This window comes from Perissodus microlepis, chromosome 6, assembly GCF_051167445.1.
Source record: "Perissodus microlepis isolate ML-2025 ecotype Zambia chromosome 6, ASM5116744v1, whole genome shotgun sequence".
Classification (NCBI taxonomy): Eukaryota; Metazoa; Chordata; class Actinopteri; order Cichliformes; family Cichlidae; genus Perissodus; species Perissodus microlepis.
Genome location: NC_140466.1, coordinates 18,688,807 through 18,712,437, shown reverse-complemented (window position 1 = coordinate 18,712,437; position 23,631 = coordinate 18,688,807). Strand labels below are relative to the sequence as shown.

The following is a 23,631-nucleotide window of genomic DNA, read 5'->3' as shown; positions in this document are numbered from 1 at the left end:
GTGAATTTACAGTAATGTTAAAAGCGATCTGATCATTAAAGGACAGAACAACATGGTAGTAAACTGAGTCATGATAAGATGGCAAAATAATGCGTGTGAATCATTTATTTGGGGGATTTAAATCACCAGGGAACAATGCCATTCAGTGCGTGTGTGTGTTTGATTTTCAGTCCATCCTCTAGCAGTTTGCTGTGGGCTTTTGTTTTTTTCCCCCCAAAGAATTTCTAAAGGTGTTTCCCATCATCACTAAAATATAATACAAACAATAACTCAAAACATAACAAGCCTTATACAGCAAAAACCAAAAAGTGGGTGGAGAAGCAAGAAGAATGCCTCTCCAAAGCCCCACAATCCTGCATGATGATTCAAAGAGAGCAATATTGTCTTTGGACAAGCATTAGGATACGCTACAGGAGTCTGTCCATTTTTCTCTCTCACAAACACACGCTCTCCGTGAGCTGTCACAGAATTCATACCAAGGAATAAAGGAGGTGAAATCAACTTAAAAGGACACCTACATTTGTAATGTTCTCTCAGCACTTCTCCTTACATCCTTCCCGAACTGTCCTTTTTCCCTCCCACCCCATAAGCCAACCCCAGCTCTCAAACACACACTCCCTTCATTACAGATGTGTGTCTATGTGAGTGTGTGAGATTGTCCTCCTCTCTCAGTCTCTTCATGGCTGGATTGTGGCAGCAGCCCTGCTATCTGGGGCAGGGTCGAGTTCTGGCTCTGCTGCACTTGATCTGTCTTCTCTCCCCAGCCACAGGTGCTCTTCCTTGGGATAACACAAGTGGCTCGTCCCCTCTGGAGGTAAGACGCCCACACTTTATATAGGGTATAGAGTATGAGCTTCAAGGGGAAGGCATGGCATGCTAAGTTATATCCTTACTTTGTAATATAGATCGTGGAGTGGGACTGAGTTTGCCCTCGGGGAGGTGGGGGTGGGGGGGTGGGGGGTGTCCTGTTTGTTTTAGATCATCTCTGTTTGTGCCACTCAGGCTGAGAGTAATCACTAACAGACTGAGTAATATCAGACTGTAAATAAAATTTCAAATGCGAAGAACCAGAGAAAACGTTAAAAGAGAGATGACAGGAACGGAGCAGATGAGCCAAACTCATTTGCAAAATAGAGATCTGCACTGTGGAGGATTGGAGAAGAAGACCAGAAAGGTTCCCCAATTCAAACCAACTGTTGGACCGAGTGAACTATGGGATTTCCAGCAAGAGGAGGGAGAGCAAGATTCACGAGTGAAAACGAGAGAAAAAGAACAGCAATGTGATCCAGTGGAATCTGTGATTATACTGTTGAAAATAATACGGGTGATGCTGAAACTATGGTAAAGAGAGTAAGCAGAAAGTGTCTGAACATGTACAAAAGTGCAGTGTTGTGGCTTTGTTTGCATAAAACATGTGCCAGTGTATCTGTTGGCAGCAGTTTGAGGTGGTGAAGGGGAATTTTTCTCGGACTTTCCTTCACGTTGGCTACCATAAGATTGCAGAGATTCCTGCAGGAGCATGCAACATCAGCATCCAGGAGACCAAAAAGAGCCAAAATTATCTGGGTACACAGACACACACACACACACACACACACACACACACACACACACACACACACACACACACACACACACACACATATCTAATAGCACAAGTATTTCCAGAATGACAAGCACCAATGCAGTAAACAATCGTGGGGATTTTCCAGCTCTGCTCAGCCAACGTGGTGTCTCCATCATCAACGGAAACTGGCTAATTAATAGACCCGGGATCTACGCTGCTCTGGGAACGGATCTGACATATCGACGACCCAATGAGATCCGGTCTCGTAATGGAGAGTCCATCACTGCACCGGGGCCGCTGACTGAGGACCTGCACGTCTATGTGAGATGGAAAATGAAAAACACTGATCTGACAAAGTTGCCCATGTAAATTAAAAACAATTTGAGCTTCATTATGAGATACGAGGTTATAAAAGTGCAAATTTAGTTTCTTTATATGTCTGACAAATTATCAGAATTAAAAGTAGCAAATAAATATACCTTCCGAGGAGTCCTATTAAGATTTGCAAAGACAAATAGTATAAAAAATACTACTTATTGGATGCCATTCATCTTTTTTTCTTTCTTTTTCACAGCTGATTTACCAACAACCATTTCCTACTGTGCAATATGAATACAGCATGCCTTTAAACCGATACCTAGCTCCTGAGCCGGGTACACCTTCTGCTGTTCTTCCCCTGGGTGAGTAAACTCACTAACATGCATAAGCACACAAGCTGTATTTGAGTTACTCAGTATGGCCACAGTGTCAGTATCTCATTATCAGGACTATGGTTTACCCTCAGACAGCATGTGCCCTTTTTTGGCTTCTCTTTGTGTTTGGTTAAGATCGCACTGCAGGGTGACACCGTTTCGTATCGTTTTCAGCAAAACTGTTCATTTGATCATTTGATTAGGGTTTAATTGACATTTTTGATACAGGTCAAACTTTCTCCTGGCAAAGAGCCCTTTGCCACACACTGAGACAAGATAAGCTGTCACTTATGCCAGATTTGGCCTCAGGCCTCACCTGGCCATGAAACCACTTCTCAGTCAAATGTGTAATATCTTTTGGATCCCCTGAAAAGGGGTATCAAAATGTCTGTAATTCCTGAACAGTTGATGCAATATTTTCTTAAACCCCGTGAACCAAAGCTGAAAGCCTAGACTATTCACATCTTGTTTGGTTTAAAACCCACTGTGGTGATGTACAGGGGCAAAATTATGAGCATTGTTTCATTTTATAAATATTTGCTTTATACAGTAAAGCCCCCTTGCACTTGTTGGTTTGACAGTCGTAACCAGATTAAAACTAAGAATAAGGTAATTTTCTGTATATTTTTCAAAATTTGGTTTTAGTTAGTTTTGCAACTACAGTCTTTTTACATCTTTTTCTAGCGTCCAGTTTTTATTTTTATTTCAGTGAACTAAAGTGTTTCGTTCACACCTAGCTTTAGTTTTAGTCTAGTGTTTGTCCACTGTAATAGCCTACATACAAATTCACACAGTCCTTAAAACAGATCTTAGTAGCCATATTAAATAAAACCACCGGTGTGGCAGCCTTATGGTTGTACTTGTTACATTTTAAGTTATATTATATTTTAAGTTAGCCCACTTCTTCTCTGGCACATGGAACCTCTAAACTCTAACTTTCTTGTAGCTGAGACAGTAGATTTCTCCTATCCAGATGATGATGGCAAGACCAAACAAAGCATCATCAAGGAGGCATGGCATCCCAACCAGGTTCCCTCTTACCCTACTGTGAACTCTGAGTCCCACGCCACCTACACCTGGATGAAAAACGGGCACACAGAGTGCAGCACAACCTGCGGCAATGGTAAGAAGTTAGTTCATAGTTCCCAAATCTTAATCTGATAGTGCTAACAGTGTCTACACCTGGGGCCATTGGGAATGGCAAGTTGTAAAGACAAGAAAAGCATATAATAATAGCTTACACAATCAAAGATGGCCACAGTGGGCAGCTCTGCATGTCTGATTTGGCAGATATTATCTCAGGGATTTGTATGTTGTCCCGGGATGAAACCAGGGGTCTCTCACTTGTTTGGTAAATGTGTAAACTACTACACCATAGAGCCACTAAAATAAAGAAATCAAGTCACTAGCTGAAACAGTCTCTAGGACAATGGGCTTCTACATTACTGTGCATAAGCACACATATATTTCACTCTCCTATTTAATTTTTTCTCCTGGGCGTTTGTCTGTGTTTTTGCCAGGCAAGCGTCAGGTGGTCCTGGAGTGTGTTGAGAAGGATTCCCAAACGGCTGTTCCCGCTGACTTTTGTCACCCTGCCATTGAAACAACAAAGTGGGAAGAAGACTGCAACATACAGCCCTGTCCTGCATAGTGAGCAACACCCACAGACACCTGATGTCCTATTCTCTTAGATGTGGCTAATGCACAGACTGAGCTGCATATAAACTACACATGACGCACACAGTATTACTTCCACATGGTGCTGTGACTCTCGGGGTGAACCCTGATCACTTGCACACGTCCTAGCCGTAAGTCGGCCAGTAAGTCGCACTAAATCTCTTTGGTGTGGCTTCATTTTTCGTGTCGTGCGGTAAATACCACTCTGCATTACTGCTGCCAAGATGTTAGGACATTAACTTTATGTTTGGTTGTGGGTCTGTCAGATATTTTGCCCACAGTGTCAGTAATCCATGATTGCTGTCATCGTGAAATATATGTTTATGTTTTTACTTGGAATGTGGCAGAAACAGAGGGCTATAAAACCAAGACATGAGTAGTAAGAAAAGTAAAGACTTCTGAATTTGTGCAGCACTTTTTGGGCTCCAGCGATAGCCTTTTGTATGATCTGTTTTTCTCTAAAAACAAACACTAACGAGTAACCTTTAAGATGGTGGGGAAGTGGTCACACAAAATTTTAATTTATACAGCGCTGAATCGCAATAACAGTCCCATCAAGGCACTTTATATATTGTAAGGTAAAAAATTTATAGTGATATGAGAGAAAACCCCAGCAATCAACTCCCTATGAGCAAGCACTTGGCAACAGTGGTAAGGAAAAACTCCCTGTTAACAGGAAGAAACCTCCAGCAGAACCAGGCTCATGGAGTGGCTGGTTGGGGGTAAAGGGGAGGAAGATACGCTGTGGAAAAGAGGAACTTAGTAGTTGTGGTCACCAAGAAGACAGAGCTGGGACAAAGACAATTTGGTGAAGGTCTTTAGTAAACTTATGCATCAACATTAAAGCACATCACGTCTCTATTCTCTTGGCTAACAGCTGGGACGTAGGTGAGTGGTCAGAGTGCAGTAGAAGGTGTGGACCTGGGACCCAGCATCGCCAGGTCATCTGCCGCCAAGTCACCGACGTTCACGCCAGTGGGACAGAAACTTCAGTTACTGTGACGTCAGAGCTGTGCGGTTCATCTGACATGCCAGTGACCCAGTCTACGTGCCAGCTGAAAATCTGCAGTCAGTGGGATATACGATCAGAGTGGAGCCCTGTGAGAAAACACACATTTCATGAATACTTATGAACAGCTGTAGTATGAGGAGTGTAATTTTATCAGTCGTGGGGGAAGTCTTTAGGTATTTAACTAATCCAGACAAGTCTCCACTGCTGCTACGTCCTCAGCTCTCTAGAGGAAAAGCGGAGCAATGACAATCATCTAGTATGTGTGGAGAAGGCTGAGGCACAGTTAAAATGTTTTACAACACAATACACCATAAAAAATGGAAAGAAACAGAAAAAAAAGACAGAACCAACCAAGTGTAGTACATGTGATGTTCGTTTTACTCTAGACTATAGCTAGCCCAGTCTCTAGTCTCAGACACCCCCCCCAAAAAAACAGGACTTCTTAAGATACGTTTAATTTTAACACACATACCAGCCAACATATAACATGTTATATTTGCAACAAACATAGAAAACTAGCCAGACAGCTAAAGTCACAGCTGCCTCTTTTAAGGCAGCTGTTGCAATTAGCTGGAGCCTGACTAGAGCACAGGACTGAAGCTTTGAATCAATCAGCAGTGGTGGTAGGCAGGCTGAAGAGCAGGTGCAGAGACCAATCAGGAGAAGTAGAGCATGTGAAACAATTAAATCATACAAGTTGTAAAGAGTGGAAGACCCAAAGGAGTAAAAATAAAAGCACTACCACTAACCAGCAAAGTATAACTAGCTGACAACGTTGTGTGTAATGTGTATCTTGTGCCATTCATTTCAGCAATACAGCCATGAATGGGCATTTAGGAAGACAAACATGCATAACACACATTCTATAGCTGCAGCAAAGGAATTTACATGTCACTGAATAAAAGGAACTCAGTGATTTTCATGAGAAACAAATCTAGATCTCTCATCTTCTCCTCCAGTGTTCAGTACCATGTGGAGTTGGCCAGCGCACCAGGGAGGTGATGTGTGTGAGCAACCAGGGCGATGTGGATGATGATCAGGAGTGTAACATGAACCTGAAGCCAGACACTATACAGAACTGTGACATGGGACTTTGTGCACGCAGCTGGTTCACCTCTATCTGGAGCCAGCGGGTAATATTGAAACTGTGTGTGTTAGATATTGTGTTTGAGGAGACTGTGACAGGACTTGCAAATAAAATAATGTTACATTTCAAAATGGGACCAAATAAAATGAAATGTGTGTGTGATGCTCCTTAGTGCTCTGCAGAATGTGGTAGAGGCAGTCGAACCAGGTCTGTAGTATGCCTGATGGATCATGTGACAAATCTGCCTTTGGATAGCTGTGAAGGGGAACGCCCGCCAGAAGTGACATCATGTGATTCGGGGCCATGCCAAAATCGTCTGGAATGGTACACAGGACCTTGGAGTCAGGTAATTCACACACACACACACACACGCACACACATACACACACACACACACACTGCACATCATTGCAAACTGTGCAAACAACATCCATTTGAAGACTCACTTATGTGTGTGGGTAATTTAAGTGTTCTGCAGAGTGTGGGAATGGCACACAGACCCGAAGTGTGGCTTGCATTTTCAACAGCGATGGTCAAATGGAAGTTGTGGACCAGTTAAAATGTTCCAGTCTTTCGAAGCCAATCACATCTCAGCCCTGCAGACTGAAGCCATGTGGTGTCCAGTGGTATGTTACGGAGTGGAGTGCGGTAAGTGTACCCAACGTCTAAATCAGTTCTGGCAGCTCCAGATTCAGCATCTTTTATCCAATATATCCACTATTCCTCCTCTGCACACATCCAAACCATCTCAGCCTTGTCTCTCTGACTTTGTCTCCAAACTGGTCAACATGACCTGCCCTTATTATATAATACTTTCTAATTCTGTCAATTCTGGTCACTCCCAATTAAAATCTCACCATCCTCAGTTATATCACCTAAACCTCGGCCTTCTGTCTTTTTGTCATTGCAGCTATCCTTGTGGCTATCCTTTTGTCACAAATCATCCCTGACATTCATCTTTACCCACTCCACCCTGCCTGCCCTCTTTTCTTCACCTCTCTTATACTCTTTCCTTTGCATTGGATGTTTGGCCCAAAGCATTTAATCTCATTTACGTTCACTAACTCTACTCCTTGCAGCTTCGCTGTGTCCCCTTTAATGTCTTTAAGTCATAGACCACTCTACATTTTTACTGAGACTTTTCCTCATTAAAGATCTGCAGTTATCCCAAGGACAAGATTTCTTTTTTTAGCGCAACAGGAGACCATTAAAATGCATTTTTCAGTATCTAAAAACATGTTTTTTTAAAAAACAAAACTGAACCAATTTGTGACAAACTGGTTAGTTTGTGTGTAATCTGTCTTCGTCCTGTGACCTCAGTGTTCACGGACCTGTAATGCTGGCTTCCGCGTGCGCGAGGTCCGTTGTCTTGCTGACAACATCGTCCCAAGCGATCGCTGTGATCCCAGCTTAATCCCGGAGAGTCGAGAAGAATGCAACGAACAGCCTTGTGTAGCTGAAATAGGTAAGCATGCCAAGCAGTGTTGTACGACAGCAGTTCAGCTGCATACTGCATGGTCAGTGTTAGACCCCTTACATCACAGAGAGCACAGATGATGAAGATGCTGATCCAGATCCAACTGCCTCAAACAAAAAGAACTCAGAGCTTAATGTGGTCCATATACAGTAGATTTGATTCTTTTGTCTTGGTGTCTTGTAGGATGATTAAATTAGTCCCACCTCTTCTATCAAGGTTAGCCAGTTTAGTAGTTGCTCCAAGCAGATGACTGCACTAAACAACAGACAGAAAATACAATTATTTAAAATATCTTTACCCTTTTTCCCCCTCTTTTCCTTCACAGATCCATTATGCAGTGATGAGTATCATAACTGCATGGTGGTGGTTCAAGCCAGACTGTGTGTTTACTCATATTACAGAAGTGTCTGCTGTGCGTCCTGCTCTCGTGCCCAGGAAACACCCCCCAACTCTTTTCAAAACAATCACATACGCAGGTGATGCTGCAGTGAAACTCAAGGAACAAACAGCTCTGTGATGACATCAACTTACTGTTGAAGACAATGAAGCTTTAATATTGGGATGCCTGAAACGTTTTTGTCCTCACAACAACACGCAGACAAACACACATGCTCTTTCATAGGACGTTCACAATTTTTAAATCTGCAGTCCAAGTGTAACATTAAAGTGGACACATTCAGTGTTTACTTGTATATTTATTCTTAATAAAGTTTCTGTAACTTCTGGTATTCTACTGCTTTGTTTCACTTTTTATTAAATAAATATTACAAAATTAAAGAATATATTAAATAATATATAAAAATTTAAAGAAACATTATTAAAAAAAACTGATCAAATATACCTGCTTTCTATCAAATGTATTCACTTTGTAATAGCTGTTCCCGGTTTAGGTCTGTGACTGGTTGATATCATTAGAGTTAAGTTGTCTTGATAAATAAGGAGCCAGCTGTGACATGATCAGGTGTGAAATGAAGCACCAGCATGAAAGGACCACGCAGGCCATCGTTACCTTTTTTTTTTTTACTGATCTAATGCTGCTGCACAGCAGAATGTCTGTGCCCAATTCTGGAACCACTGACGAGTTTAGCCATTGAAGGGTCTATAGCAAGAAATTAATCTACAACTGGCAGATTTTGCTCAACATGATTTTCTTTCAACTAAAATGTCCTTAACGTCTGTTAGTAATACTACATAATAATGGCTACATCGAAACACATGCTAAATTAGTGGTGATAACTGTTTTCATTTTCATAAAGACGGGGTTCTTAATGGTGACGCTCTGTGTGCAAAAGGTTTTGGTAGTTTGGTACTTTTTTTGCAGCATGTTGTAGTTCTTATATAGTTTTTTCCCCCTTGTGTTTTCTCCACATGCTTAGGTATCTAATTTACTATTTTAGTTGTCACATCATCACCCATTCTTTATTTATGTCATACTGTTTTGAACTGGCAGTGTGAAGTGATCTAAACAGAATCCTTAAAACCTAATCGTGATTCCAAAGCCTAACACTGTGAAAATATTTAAACTGTAACACAGGATCTCAGATAACTTTGCAAGACCTCAGTTTAACTGGAAACTGTTTTTTTAGATGGAGTAATGCCTAAGGTTTTTACCATGATGCATTAATGTGGAAGATAAGTAGGTTGAGGTGGACTTTTAATATAAAGTTATGCCTCATATTTTAGAATCAGTCTCAGTTACATGCCTTAATTAAAATATCTGTGCCACACCATAGCCAATAAATAATGTGGAGTGAAAAGTAATGGAGGTGTGAAGTAGAACTACGAGGGAACTCGAGTACATTACATTTGCACTAGAGTAACTAATACTTAAACTGTTACATTTCTGCACTGGTGCAAAGAGCAGACCACAGTCTACAGACTGTTAGCTGAATGCTTAATACTTCAAAGATCCCATCAACCCATTTCTGTGTGTGAAAGCAATTTTGTAACTCCAATTTCAATGAAAGAGAAAAAGGTGGACATGTTCTTACTACACATTTAATCTTTGCAATACTCTTTTTCAGCCAAGAGATCACATTAGCTTTGTATCCATTTAAGATAGTAAGACCATTTCTTTAATGGGACAGCTGGGCTGACAGCATGTAAAAGGCTGTAATTCAATCGCATGAACTTCAAGCACAAAAAGAGACATTAAATGAACACCAGTGACAAATGCACATTGCATTCTCAGTTTCTTACAAAACAAATTAAATGTAGCACAGGGATCAAAACTCTTGCATACCCACTCTCCCATTTTGTAGCTATACATATTTATTAGCAATGTTCCCAAGGTGCTCCAGGGTCTTTCGGTGTCCGTGGATGCAAGACTGCACCAGTAAGTTCATGCTTGCAGGCTGTTGAGGATGTGTGACAGGAAAACACTTTCAGATTGAGCCTAGGCCTTTGGCATTGAAGGATGCAAGGTCCACATTCACCAAAAAAAAAAAAAAAAAAAAATCTTTACTAAATTGCTCGGACACCAGTACCCCAAAAACATTCAAGGCTCTTTCCATGCTGATAAACTTTATCCCATAATAATATATAGATATATATTTATATGAACAGAAATGCAGCCACATGTCCTTTTTTTGCCATTTTCTGCTCTTAATAGGTTTTTTGTTTGTTTTTGCTTTGTCCTTGGCATAAGGGGACCAGACAGTTGGATGTTAACGTTACCGTTTCTATGATAAACTCTCTAAAAACACAAGTTAGCTTACCTGATCCCTACCCTACCTCACCCCCATCCCAACCCCTTATTGTCCTAAACTTGAACAATCACCATTTATACAAGTCAGTTCTGAAAATACTATGGCAAGTGACAGTTTCCACCTCAATGTCATTGTGAACAACAAAGAAAAATATATATAGTTCACTCCTCGTTCGATTTGTTCAGCTTATCAAATGCAATAACTGGTCTGTTATTCTTTGTTGCATCGTACCAACATTCACGGATTTTCAATAATGTAGAAGTTGTACAAAGACATAAATACAGTAGGATACAATACAGTAAAAAATACAAAATAAAGTTGATATAGATTTTTTTCCTTAAATGATAATTTACCAGAGGCAAACCCAGAAATGGATCTTTGACACTAGGCAAAAACACCCCCTGAGGTCAAATGATAAAATAATAACCACGTCTCAAAGCTAACTCCCAGATAACTCACTACTTTGTCATTTATACATAGTGTGCTATGTACAGGACTTATAGGCAAAATGTGGGGGTCCTGTGTGGCACAAAGTTAACATGTTTTATGCAAGTGCACTAGTTTGGGTTTTACTTACTAGCGAGACATTAAGCTAAGGAAAACGTGAAGGCACAATTATCTGAGGGAGAGCATACCTCAGGAATCAAACAACAGTTGTGGTGTCAAGAGTCAGATTGAAAACGAGGAGAACCAAGGGAGGAAACAAAAGTGTACAGTTTAAAGGTATGGTTCAGGGTCTTAGAAGGACGAGGCAGTGAATCAAGTTAAGGCCAAATTACTTAAGATCGTCCAATCAGAACGCTCCAACAGTAAAGACGATGTTAGACCTGACAAATCAGAGATTTGAAATACAACATTAGTTTAAAACCAGAACTCTTCTATATTTTGTCATAGCCTGGCTCGCTACACAGGAATTCTTTCCTCAAGGTTAAGTCAATTATATTAAACAAGGCTTTTTTTGCTGTTATTTCAGAAATTGTTATTATGCACAATAATGTATAAATGTATGTTACAAGAATATACATGGGCTTCAGTCTATAATATCTCAGTAAGGAGTACATCCAAGCATTCAGATTGCGGACTTTGGCTTTTAAAAGTTAGTCTACATATGCACAAATATGAAACTCACATAGAAAATGCACCATAGAAAAAATTAACATGGGAACCCCCCCCCCCCAAAAAAAAACACAAAAAAACATGGAAATGGACTAAATGGCTCACACACTGATCTGTCACAAACACTCTCTCAAAGAGAACCAAGAAAAAACAAAAAGAAATGTTTTCAAGTTTCACCTTTTCATACCCCACACATTTTATCTGCAGTCACAGATTTGTTCAGAGTTGAGAAGAAACAAGAAATACAAAAAGGACCAAAGATTCGGGTTTGGAGGGCTTTTAGGGGTAAGGTTCAAGTTTGTCATTCCTCATGTGCAAGTCAATATAAAAATGCTACTCGTACACTGCTTTTGTCGACAACACAGGTTCAGGGCAGGCCAAACCCCCTGTAGTTTGCTAAATTTTCTAAAAAGGGGGCTTGGAAATTGGCAGGCCAGCTTGCTCGTCAATGCAGAGTTTCCACTGCACTGAATTTTCTTCTCCAGCTCTTTGCCTTCTCAGTTTATCAACTCGTGGGAAGAAGGAAGAGCAACTGTGGGAGTCTGCCATCTTGTGCCTCTTCTCTGTTATGGCTGAAGAGTCATCTCCTTTATGTACTCAGAATTGCCACTCCTCACTCTCATTCCTATGACTTCTGCTTAGATTGACTGTTCTGTTCATCTAATTACCCTCCGTATGTCTCTCACTCGCTGTCAGTCTCTAGCTCTGAGTCAGACCACTGCACTGGGCTCAGCTTCCCATTCCGCTGGGCATACTCAATGATTGCTGTGTAGCAGAAATAGTACTGATCCCAGGTCTGGATGCTGAAAGCCCTCTGTGTACGCATCCGCCGCACCGTCTGACAGACATCTACTGTGCCAACATCCTCCAGCTGGGACAGGCAGATGTCCAGTGTGCAGAATGTGCCTAAACAGCCATGAGGGATGAATATCGAGAAGTTACACTTAAAAGAACTCAATTAAAAAGGTTTTGGTTGGACACAAGACAACAGATTAAAACCTAAAAATAAATGCAAAAATTAACTGTACCAGTCACAGAAAACACAAAGACTACAGCTCAGCAGAAGAAAAGAGGTAATTCAAGTCATTGTCTAAATAATACAAGACATAGCTGGGATTTTAATTTTGTATATCAACTGCATGAATTACAATTAGGAAGGCAAGGCAGTGGCACTGATATATAAAGACACAAAGGTGGCTCACACACTGGTGAGGTACTTTTAAAATAACAGGCTGAAGATTGACCAACATGTCCTCCCACTTCAGCTGGCTGCAGGGATTTCCTTTAACTTAAAGAGAAGCCTTTTACACAGTATCAGCCCACTGAGCTAAACAGGCACTGTAAAAAAACACTTAAGTGTTATGGGACAGATGCAGATTGCTTTACTGTCTTCTGTGCTTTAAACTTAATAACCAATTTCTTGGGCTATTTAAAGGTTAGCTACCATTTATTTAAAGTGGCACCGGCTCCAGGTTCAAACAGTAAAGTAAAACTCTCAGATGACATTACTTTAAGATGCATAAGAGCCCTATAAATCTATATAGGTATTTAAATCAGATAACAACATCTTTACTAGGATGTGTGCAACTATTCAACTACACAACTAATCATCCCTAGTGTTACTAGTCGGTACCAGACGTGCTAGTAGTGTAATCTAATTGTAAACATTTGAATTGATGCCCAGTGCTGGTAAATCGCTATGTACTAAATGTTATGCAGCCATCTGCCACCAGATGGAGCATCAATATTGAGAAAGACCATAAATATGTTGCTCTAGGTCTGATCTTTTGTTAACACTCTTATTCTTTTAAAAGCAAAAGAATGAGATTGTGGATACAAGCAGCAAAAATGATCTTTAAGGGTGGATGGGCTGTCCCTTAGCGATAGGGTGATGAGTTCAGTCATTCAGGAGGGGCTCAAATTAGAGCTGCAACTCTAACTTGAAAGGTAGAGTGTTTTTCCCTCTTCCTTGTCTATTTGGAATACAATGTTCAATGTTGATAATGTTAGGTGCTGCACAGTTAAGCAAGATATATTATTGAAGAACAGGATTAATGATGTCAATGTTTTAATGGTTATCCATTGAAGGGTTCTCAGATTTAACTTGATATCTGAGTGTTTCTTAGTTTTAGATTAGTCAATTTTTCCCCCCTTAATTAGTCGATTAAGAAATTAGCTGCCAAGAGCATCCATAGTCTTTACCTGTACGGCCAATGCCAGCACTGCAATGCACAACCACAGGGGGCCCCCCTGGAGGCCCTCTCCAGGTGGATCCCAAGGTCTGGACTGCAGCTTCCCTCCTTTGCAGAACATGTTCACGGAAGTCCAACATAGCAGAAGCACTCTTGGGCACTCCGAAGTCCGGCCAGCTGACATAGAGGTAGTGGCACACTTCCCGCCTCTCTCCAGACTAAAAGGTCAGACGGTTTCACAGGAGAGCAGATAAAGAGAGAAGATAGTCACTTCTTTCTTGTGAGTTGGCATGTTTAAGCCGTTTTGGAAAATAAGATATGGTGATTTCTACAGTTTCTACTGACAAAGCATTCTCACAATTTAAAGAAACTCTTTAGAAACTCTTAATTGACAAATGAAACTCCTATCTCAGTTTTTCATCTCAAAAGACTTAAACTGAGTTAAAGAAATGTAAACTACACGTGTGCTCTACCTGTGTGTTGTACAGTTCAAGATGGGAAAGTTTGAAGTCCTGAAACACTTGGATGTGTGTATTCCTGACCAAGAAGTATCCATGCTGTTCAGTCCTGCCCTCCTCAAGAGGCCAGTATTGTCCACATTTGACACGTCCACGCTCCACCACCCTGAGAGACACAGTAAATCCATTTTCATCTCATTCACAACACATCAATAATGTGCCATCATTTGTAAAAATCCTTACATTAAAGTTTACATCAGCAATCCAAACTGGAGTCTCACCTGGTGGTCATTACAATGATAAGTACCATCTGTTCCCAAACCATCCTCCAGAAGTCAGCAAAGGTTTTTGGCAAAGGACCTGAGGGACACAAGATGATAATAACGACACATTTTATTTTAGCCGTCTTTCAAAACACTAAAGCTCAACTTACACAGAAGAGTTTAAAAAATGGTAACCAAGGAAGTATCAATGACAATAAAACTATTTTACAATATATAAGCTAATTAAGAACAGAGGGTTCATGTGACAGTTAAAGGTGAATATGCCAGTTTAAAGAAGAGAGTTTTGAGGGAAAATTTTAAAGTGGATTAATGCCAGTATTACAAATGTCTGAGAGGGAGTTCCAGAGGCACGGGGCAGGATCTGAGAGTAGAAGAGAGGTACTGCAAAGCAAGTTTATGGAATAGCTTAAAAGGTGAGGAGCAGAATCTTGATGAATAAAAGACAAATTTAAATGTGATTTTGTCAATGAAGTTTGACTAAATGACTTATGGAGTGAGTTCTGGTTATGATACGAGCAGTAGCGATTGGGACCAGCTGACGTTTGTGGATGGACTTGATAGAGAGACAAAAAAGAAAGACGTTACAGTAATCAATGAGGAACATAACCAAGGAATAATACTGGTTGTGAGATGGATAACTGAGTGACATTACTGTAGTGAGCTTGGAAAGAAAGTGTACTGTTAAGGACACCCAGCAGCAGAGGGAAGTTTCAAACTAAAAAGGGAACGAAAGTGAGGGAAACGGGAGGAGGAAAATTACAGGAAATGTTAGTGATCAGCTGCTGGTAAATCTAGTCTATTTTGATATTTTAAAAATGACATCAAAGAATTACAGTAAGAGGGTGGGTAAGGATGAGGCAGCAGAGCTAGGTTAGTATGTTCCTGACCATTCAGAAGAGGGTCCTTTGCTCCCTTGACCTGAGCTGATTAGATCTGTGTACCAAGTAGATTTTTCTGTAGACAGAGTGCATCCTTCTAATGAAGAATGTGGTTATTGTACATTTCTTTGTGAACAACAAAATCCAACTCTTTTGTAGTGGTGTTCCAAGAGATGGGTTTTTTTGCTACCACTTTGCATAATTCAGAAGTAAACCATGATGGGGAGAAAAACAACCCATGTTTTTAAAGCAAGAGCATCTAAAAGTCCAAGAAGACCATCAGGGGTAGGTTAAGAGTTTATGGTGGGAAGGCTGTCAATGACACCCGAAAGACTATTTAATGCCCTTAAAATGAAGTGACATGTTGTACATTTGTCTTGGATAGAGTTAAATAGCCATTAAAAGATAATCAGTCAAAAGCTATCTTAGTAAAATGTAAAGTCCAGCATGAGAACATTACCCATCCTCTTCTGCTTAATCCTTATTGATATTGTATGATATTATCCATATGGAAATTTTACACTGACTACTGATAGAGACTGCTGTATTTTAATATACATATAGATAATATCCATACTAAAATCTCCCAGCACTCAACGTGAAATTTCACTGGGATGAATACATCTCTGACAGACAGAGATACTTCCAGGTAGAAATGTAATAGCGACAGAGAGTCGGAAAGGTAAAACCACAGCTGTAGGAGCTAAGCGGCTATGTACTAAAGAACTGCTGTTGATGGATTAAGTATGACGGACCGGGAAGTCCGAGCAAGCACAAACCATACAAACAGCTTGGCAAGTCACATTATTGCTGGTGATGAAACAGAGTACGGCTCTAGACTAAAAGAGGTGAGGAGTGGGAGCAAAGCTGGCATATGTAAAAGATAAATCTGACAATGTGGCCAGCTGAGATTCCAAAATAATGAAAGTCAGTAAAGTGAAAGACTGATCAGTTGCAGTCAGTAGAGATCAGACAAAACAATAAAAGAATAAAGAGAGCAACAGCGCTAATAGCTCATGTACTATTTATAGTATTATCCATACTGTAGTTCTTCACACAGTATGGAGAACTACAGTATTGCTCAAAGGGGTTGAGGCACTTTGGATCTTCACACTCCATTCAATCTCACAATCCCATTAGAGGCATCTGACGTACATCACGACCAGAGCATAATAAACAAATATCTGAAGGAGTCATGCAGTTTTCCAGTTAAAGCACTTAGAATTACATTCATTGAAAGATAAGAGCTGTTCAAGGAATCATCTCATTACATCATAAAAATATGCAAAACTACAAGCAATAAAGAGTAAAGCAGGAACTTATGTGAACAGCTTCTCACCCTGAGTAGCGATGTAGGCGTTGCTCCTCTTGTACCCATCCATGAAACTAGCATTAATGTAATCTGATGTCTGCAAAACACAGCAGAGCGATTCACCGTTCAGTTATTTTGCCTTGGATAAGAAGATGCTACACATTACAGTTAAAAAAAAAAGTGTGCATAACCTTAATTGTAGTAAATAATTCTACACTTAGACCACTGTCTAAAAAAAGAACAAAACAAACAACAACAACAACAAAAACTGAAAAAAAACCAAAAAAAAACAAAACACAGATACACCTGTATTCAAAACATTTTGAATACACAGACTGGGCCAACATTCAATGTCTTAAATTAATAAGATACTTTCAGTTGCCGATGATAAACATGAATTTCATCTCAGCTAAATGCTAATGCAATCTTCACTAATTCCCAGAGATAAACAATAATATTGTATTAGTATTGTACTTATAATTTATTGATTGAAATGTATCTACAGATGAATTATTACCTCATCCTCATCATTAGAGAGTGGGCACAGTCGCACTCGTGACTGGTCGAGGCAGAGAACATCACTGTACCTGTTCTTGACCTGATTGGACAATTTCCTGCAAAGATGAGTCTAATGTGAGGCTACATAACAAACTGAAGCTCTGGCTGATATTATACATTTAATTCAGACTGACAGACACACAAAATATAAGAGCTTGACAAGTCTTACTTAGAGTAGTCAAAGGTGCCTGCAGGAGGCTCCTTGCGGATCTCCTCATACTCTTGATAGATCCCCCTCTTCTTCTTCCTCTTCACATACTCCACCAGGTCATGCACCGTCATGGCTCCCTGCTCTGGCATGTGAACAGACACCTCCATGCAGTGGTTCTCATCATCAGGACCCCAAGATGAGGACAGCGGTGGGGATTTTGAGGAAGGCTGGTTGGGTGGACGAGGCTGAGATTTCTGAGGCAACGGAGGCACTCCTTCCTCCTCACCCTCCTCATACTCCTCCTCTATACCCTCACTGCCACTCACCACAGCCCCATCAGTTTTCTTTGAGAGGGGTGTATCAGGGGGAGTGTCTGATTGGGGAGGAGCTTGGCAGCCACTACCATTAATGTTAGCATTGGAGCTGGAGCCAATGACAGCCATGTTGGCTCCGCTCACTGCTGAGCCATTCCAGTGTTGGTGGTTCACTTGCGATTTGTCCAGAGCAGAATTTGGACTATGTTGGTGCTGGCCTTGGCCTCGAGTCCTGCTCTCCACAACACAGTGGTTGTGTGGGTTTGCGTTGCTGTCATCATAGCAGTTAGAGTTAGCCACAGCTATCTCAGGACCTATTTGTGTATTTATATGGGCGTGGGACAGTGTTGCATCTACACTTGTGTTGCTATTTTCTAAGCTATAAGAGCGCAACAGGCTTCCCACGCAGTCATGTTCTTTTGTGTCACCCTGAACAATGTTTGTGTTTACATTAACACAGGATTGAATCCAAGCCACGTGGTTATACTGGGATGTCCCACCCAGGTGTTCAGGGAGGGAGGAAACTGGGATATGACTTGCCAACTCATGAGCTTTCACTGTGCAGACCTGGTGAGGAGAAAAACAAAAGTAAGTATTAAATAATGAACAACAAACATCTTATACATGATGCAAATTCTTGATGAAACTAAGAGACACACCCTTTCTCTCAGCTTCTCGCGTACAAAGAGGCGAAGAACTGCGAAAGGTGCTCGAAACCAAAGAGGTGAGGACACAATAAAGACACATTTTAGACGAGCTGGAAAGGCCCCCTGCAAAATGAAAAGATTTTTATTATATATTATATAATTCTTTTTCATTATATAAATATAATGAAACATTTAAAAAAAAAAACAACAACAACAAAAAAACCAAGGTGAAAAGCATTTTTGAATTCCAAGATCATCAAACACAACGTGAGAAAAAAAATGCTCCTTATATTTACCTTGAGCAAATTGAGAATCTTGACACAGAGCTCATAGTCAAAATTTCCATAACTGGAGTTGGTCATGTCGTAAATAAATATGAGCCCATCCCTTTGAGTTTGAACACTATAAAGAAATGAAGATCTTTAAAGTTAAAGAGCAAAATAAATGTGCTTAAAAATACACTTTTATCTATTATAATTCCTGTGTTTCACTTAGTTATTTTATATTTCTAAAGGTACTTTCAACTGATCCTTTATTCAAATCAATCACTAAAGCAAGAGATTTTTATGTTGGATGCTCTTCCTGACACAACCCTCCCATTTATGTGGGCTTAAGATCGGCATATGAAATAGACTAGCTTGTGACAGCGTGAGACTGTGTTTATGCCTCCTCCTGGTCTTCAACCAGGGACTTTTCATGTTACGCTAATGATTAACCCATTTATCGATATTTCTATCTTTATGAATTAACATCAGAGCACAGGGGACCAACTGTTGTACCAGATCAAAATAGCACGATAAAGTGTCATAGGAAACCGTTTATGTATGGTTCACGCTTTACCTCTCTATGGCTTTGTCTAGCTGGTAGATGATGGCCTGGAGAACAGCTTTATGGGTGGTGAGGTCTGGTCGATGAAGTCGAGCGGTGAAGAGTGCTACAGCAGCACCTTTTGCGTCTCGGCCAGGCTGGGAAAAATATTAACAGATCACCATGTTACACCATTGCAAATCAATTTATCGAAAATAAAAACTTTACTTCAATTCTATTCATAGAAATACAAAAATAAGCTTACATGAGCCCCGTGACATGCACATACAGAAACACACAAAACTCTTTTTTAACGACCAGCACCACCTTGCATAATTTTCTGTGTATTCTTGGGTGTTAATTCAAAATGATAAGCTGCAGTTCCTTTTATGTTAAGTGACTTATTATTGCTTTATCACTCACCAGGACTGTAAATTTGCCACTCAGCAGCTCAGAGCGTAGGGGCTCCTCGTCAGGGTTGATATTGATTATGCCCTCTTTGATTCTTGTGTTCTAATTTTCATACATGAAGATAGACACAGGAGAGACAGGGGAAAGTCATAAGCTTATAGATGACTTAGTATGTAAACAAACACTTAACAGTATTACAAAAGCCAGTTTATTAACTTGCAACTCAAGGGTTGTTTTTGGTTTTTAAACAGAACTCAATTATTCCACTAAAGTGCTAGCATGTATTAGATTAACATACATTTTTATATACACTGTATTATACAAGTATGTTCAGGGCATTGTGATTCATAGGTGTGTGAGAAGTAAAAAGCATTTAAAGACATACAAAAAAGTGCAGTATGAATGTGTTAATTAGTGAATGCTGGTTGTGGCGCAAAAGCTCTCTTAGCGCTCTGCTTGAGTGCGATACAAGTTCCACTCCAGTTCATTTTTTTTAACTTTAACAGATAATAGATAACTATTTAAGCGTCAATAATTACATGTTATAACTATAATTATATTTTAATGTTTAACATTGAGAGATGTAATAACCTGTGAACTAACTTGTGGTTTTTTTTCCCCCCCAACAGAAACCCTGTCATTAGATATACTTATAGGGCATTAACACTATGCATTTTAAAGATTTCCTGCATTTACAAACAAGCCTATGATTATTTTTAAGGATTATTATATTTTATATCTAAACACCACTTAAGAAATCATTACAAATTAAATGTGTGATATCTATCTGAAAAATTGGAACTATTTTGCACAAATTAAGCCCGATGGGGTTCGCGTGACGACAGAAGGTAAACAGATGTTGCTGTCACTAGTTGAAACAATGCCATACCTTGTATGCTTGGAAAAGATCGATGGCTCTGGAGACGTCAAACTTGCGGGCCATAAGAAACTTAACAGCTGTAGGTTGAGAGACGAGCCCAGCGCTGTGAGGCTGCTCCCTGCTCCGCACCTCACTCAGGAACTCCTCTACAGCCTGAAAAGACACGGGAAAAGATGGGCACACGTTAAGAAAATAAAAAAGAGAAATTGTGTGTAAAACTTTATATGGCTTTGAAAGATATCCATAAAAAACAAAAGATAATATGGGAATGATTGCTGACATGACAAGAAAAGTACACAATTCTGTCAAAGATTAAATATTGTGAAGTGTGCGCCACTGGAAGATACTATCAACAATAGCACTCATGTGCCAAGAGACAACAGTCAGCTTGTTTGCTCCGAGTACTCTGCATCCATCCTCCAAATTTGAATGCACCAAGAGAAAAGTATAAAAATGGGGACAACAGTTAACTTTTCAGCTATACACAAAGAAGCTTTATATATGCGCACAAATAAGGACAAAGAAATGTACATCCATTGTAAACATGATTCAAAATACCGTGTTTCTCCACCGGGTGTTTTTTGGCAAATGTAACCCATCCAAATGCTTAAGCACCTTGTCTCATAATGAAATTTGTTATTAATTGTAGCCCTAAACAAAAGAGATGCTCATCCAATATGTGGCACTATCCATGTGAAAATGTCAGTGCAGGGTTTTCTTTGTTTTGTTTAAATGGCTCATGGGATTTTGGAGAGTGACTAAACACATGAGTCTGTTACATTATTTAATAGAAATGTATGCATTTTCCCTTTTTACAAAGAAAATAATTTGATAAAAATGTCTTTATTATACTTTTTTATGAAACCATAAGTAACAAAACTGTTTTTTCTGGTGTTTTTACTGCCTCTGTATATATCTTTTTCCTATGCAGAAAATAGATGAATTATAACAAATAACTATATAATTGATGCATACTGGAAATTAACCAGAATGCAGACTTTAATTTTTTCTAATCCAGAACTAATATTTGGAAAAATGTGTGCAGTTTCCTGGCACAGTCTTAATTATATGCCAAAAAGATGCAAGGTCTTGACTGGCAAAAAATATACTTATATACAAAGTATTAACACATCAAAAGAATTATCACTGTGGGCCTAAATTTTTAAGTGGGACAAAAACTATTGAAAAACTCATATTATTTAGGGGGCATATTTAAATTACATGACCACATGATTAACCTAGTACCCAATAACGGTACATCAACACCAGGATGATCGCTTTCCCTTGGTTGAGATGTAATCCAAGACGACAAACACGAGCAGCCAAAATCTACAAACGTTAGTGGTGCGGGCAGTTAGTTGACAGACGTTACTGTGTGCGCGAAAGTGATTATAGCTATCAACAGATAAGATCTGCAAATCTGGGGAGCATCCAAAGTATGCCCTTTAACTTTGCTCAATGATCCGTTAACCTTGTCATAAGTAGATGAAGATCAGGCCAGAAGCTGTAATATAATGCTGTAATCAGAAACGCAGAATGACATTTCATGTTTGTCATTTATCTCAGGCCCACCCCTTTTACTAGAAAGTGATTGCAACAACAATGCTAAGAACCGGAGGATCATTTCTATGAATTGTCCACAGTAAATCCGTTAGACGGGATATTGCTAGTTCGTTGGCTCGTAGCAAAACACTCGTCCAAAGTCGCGGTTTTGGTCATTTTTAACCGTGTCATGGTATAAAATGACAATAAATAATAAAGACAACAATCGATTTATCTTTTTTAACCTTAATGCTCAGCCCAAAATCATTTATAAAGACTGGTAAGACTGCAGTCTAGGAAATTCCCTGCAAGTCAACAATAGCCACTGCCATTAGCTAGCGGCTAGGTTGCATGTGGTAGCTGGACGGCTAACGATAGCCGTTAAGTGACTACAAGCTCTATGAGTAGGGCCAACTGTAAAGAATTGTGGGTCGCTGGTTAATTTACTTTAGACTCATGAACATATCGATGTGGTCCGCATAATGCCTAGTTATCAGGAAGTGAGCATTCAAGGCAGACTGCCGGTAAAATGATACCTTCCACTACTAGCAAACGCCATCGCGCTAACACACATGCTAACTACTGTCAGTCACACCGGAGTCGGTCGACAGGAGGCTTGTGAACGGGCCGGGGCTATTTACTACACCGCCCCGTTCCCAGAAATAACCGCACGACAGAATCTGATTTTTTTAAAAACCTCCTTTAGAGAAGAAACTGAGGGTGGCGACTGTACACAATGACTACTACAAGAAAACGAAAAAGGAAAAAAATCACAAAGAGACTCTTACCAGCTGCTCCTGAGTTGTCAGGGCTTCCGCCATGTTGAAGCCTCCGCAACGTCGCAGCGGGCGCGCCCACTAGCTGCTCGCTCACGCCATGCAGCCAGAGATAGACTTCTAAGCCCCGCCCACATCTCCCCCAGCTCAAACCGCTGGCGTTTCATTAACTGAATAACATGGTAGTGTTTTTCCCATGCTGCATCTTCCTTTTGCTGTCCAGTAACTCTAGAGCACAGTGTTCCAAACACAGTCAGTAAAAATAACTATAGACTATATTAAAGCAGAATAGTTAACATACAGGGAACTTTTTATGAGCCTAGAGGGAGAAAATATGAACAGAGATGTAAAACAAAATCCAAGTGCAAGTAATTTTAGCAAGTATGGGGTAATCATTGTTTCTATGATACAGTCATACATAGACTCGCCAATCAGCCACAAATGGTCCCTAAATCATATGATATCTATCTCCTGCAATTTTTCACAAAGCAAATATTCACATTGAGTAATTTTTGCACTGAAGAAAATACATCTTTTTCTTCATAACCATGACAAACATAACCGTGACTCTATATATGAGTTGTAAACAGTTCAGAGGATCTCGGCACTACTTCCTAAGTATTTCTCTGAACCACGGAAATAGCTCCTCCCAGAATTTCATATGCACTTACGGGAAAGAAAGAAGACTTGAGTAAAGGCCTATGCTATGACTGACAGATTTCACTTTCGTGGCAAACAGAGTAGATCATACTCATCTTAAGTTCGGAATTGAATATTCAGCTTTAAACATTATAAATGTTTACTGTCATATTTGGTCTATATTTTATTCCTCCCCACTGAATAGGCAGACTTACTTTCACTGTAACAGGACCAGACTAAATAGATATAAAATATCCAACTTATAGTAAAAGAAGAGGATGATATTGTTCTACACATTATTTCCAGAAAAGAAATGGAAAGAAGTAACACTTCATAAGAGACGCAATACCTTCTGGGTTAATTTTTGAAAATTTTACGATGTAGTAATTTTTCTGAATTTAAGGCATTATGTGTTTTTCAGTAAATACCCTGGAGCATAATTATTT

The 23,631-nt window shown here is 39.9% G+C and overlaps 2 protein-coding genes across 5 annotated transcripts; one reads left to right on the top strand and one right to left on the bottom strand.

Moving 5' to 3' along the window:
- The first annotated feature begins 655 nt into the window (after window positions 1–655).
- adamtsl7 (ADAMTS-like 7) lies at window positions 656–8,232 on the top strand. Of its 2 annotated transcripts, none has more exons than XM_084931281.1 (12): window positions 656–814; window positions 1,440–1,566; window positions 1,713–1,888; window positions 2,142–2,247; window positions 3,206–3,382; window positions 3,780–3,909; window positions 4,814–5,036; window positions 5,908–6,081; window positions 6,208–6,381; window positions 6,504–6,683; window positions 7,356–7,500; window positions 7,838–8,232. In XM_084931281.1, the coding sequence occupies exons 1-12, from the start codon at window positions 680–682 to the stop codon at window positions 7,990–7,992; spliced, it is 1,902 nt and encodes a 633-aa protein (XP_084787407.1). In that variant the 5' UTR covers window positions 656–679; the 3' UTR covers window positions 7,993–8,232. The 2 variants fall into 2 exon arrangements, with proteins under 2 accessions (XP_084787407.1, XP_084787406.1); XM_084931280.1 differs by having other exon boundaries at window positions 1,437–1,566.
- ptpn9b (protein tyrosine phosphatase non-receptor type 9b) lies at window positions 7,494–22,649 on the bottom strand. 3 transcript variants are annotated; one of them, XM_084931278.1, is made up of 13 exons: window positions 22,559–22,649; window positions 20,238–20,381; window positions 19,361–19,450; window positions 18,971–19,095; window positions 18,427–18,532; window positions 18,143–18,253; window positions 17,188–18,050; window positions 16,978–17,074; window positions 16,488–16,557; window positions 14,268–14,346; window positions 14,002–14,152; window positions 13,539–13,746; window positions 7,494–7,767 (listed from the first exon to the last, which is right to left on the bottom strand). In XM_084931278.1, exons 1-13 carry the CDS (start codon window positions 22,589–22,591, stop codon window positions 7,739–7,741), a joined length of 2,106 nt encoding a protein of 701 aa, XP_084787404.1. In that variant the 5' UTR covers window positions 22,592–22,649; the 3' UTR covers window positions 7,494–7,738. The 3 variants fall into 3 exon arrangements, with proteins under 3 accessions (XP_084787404.1, XP_084787403.1, XP_084787405.1); XM_084931277.1 differs by lacking the exon at window positions 7,494–7,767 and adding an exon at window positions 9,493–12,242; XM_084931279.1 differs by lacking the exons at window positions 7,494–7,767; window positions 19,361–19,450; window positions 20,238–20,381; window positions 22,559–22,649 and adding exons at window positions 9,493–12,242; window positions 19,203–19,335.
- Window positions 22,650–23,631: the final 982 nt, after the last annotated feature.

Excerpts from the sequence above, each read along its gene's own strand:
- adamtsl7 (XM_084931280.1), top strand. The coding sequence starts at position 680 with ATGGCTGGATTGTGGCAGCAGCCCTGCTATCTGGGGCAGGGTCGAGTT. Across the intron at positions 3,910-4,813 it reads ATACAGCCCTGTCCTGCATA|CTGGGACGTAGGTGAGTGGT; the intron begins GTGAGCAACACC and ends CTTGGCTAACAG. Across the intron at positions 7,501-7,837 it reads GCCTTGTGTAGCTGAAATAG|ATCCATTATGCAGTGATGAG; the intron begins GTAAGCATGCCA and ends TTTCCTTCACAG.
- ptpn9b (XM_084931277.1), bottom strand. The coding sequence starts at position 22,591 with ATGGCGGAAGCCCTGACAACTCAGGAGCAGCTG. Across the intron at positions 18,533-18,970 it reads CTAGACAAAGCCATAGAGAG|TGTTCAAACTCAAAGGGATG; the intron begins GTAAAGCGTGAA and ends ATTTCTTTATAG. Across the intron at positions 12,243-13,538 it reads TGCTGGCATTGGCCGTACAG|GCACATTCTGCACACTGGAC; the intron begins GTAAAGACTATG and ends ATGGCTGTTTAG.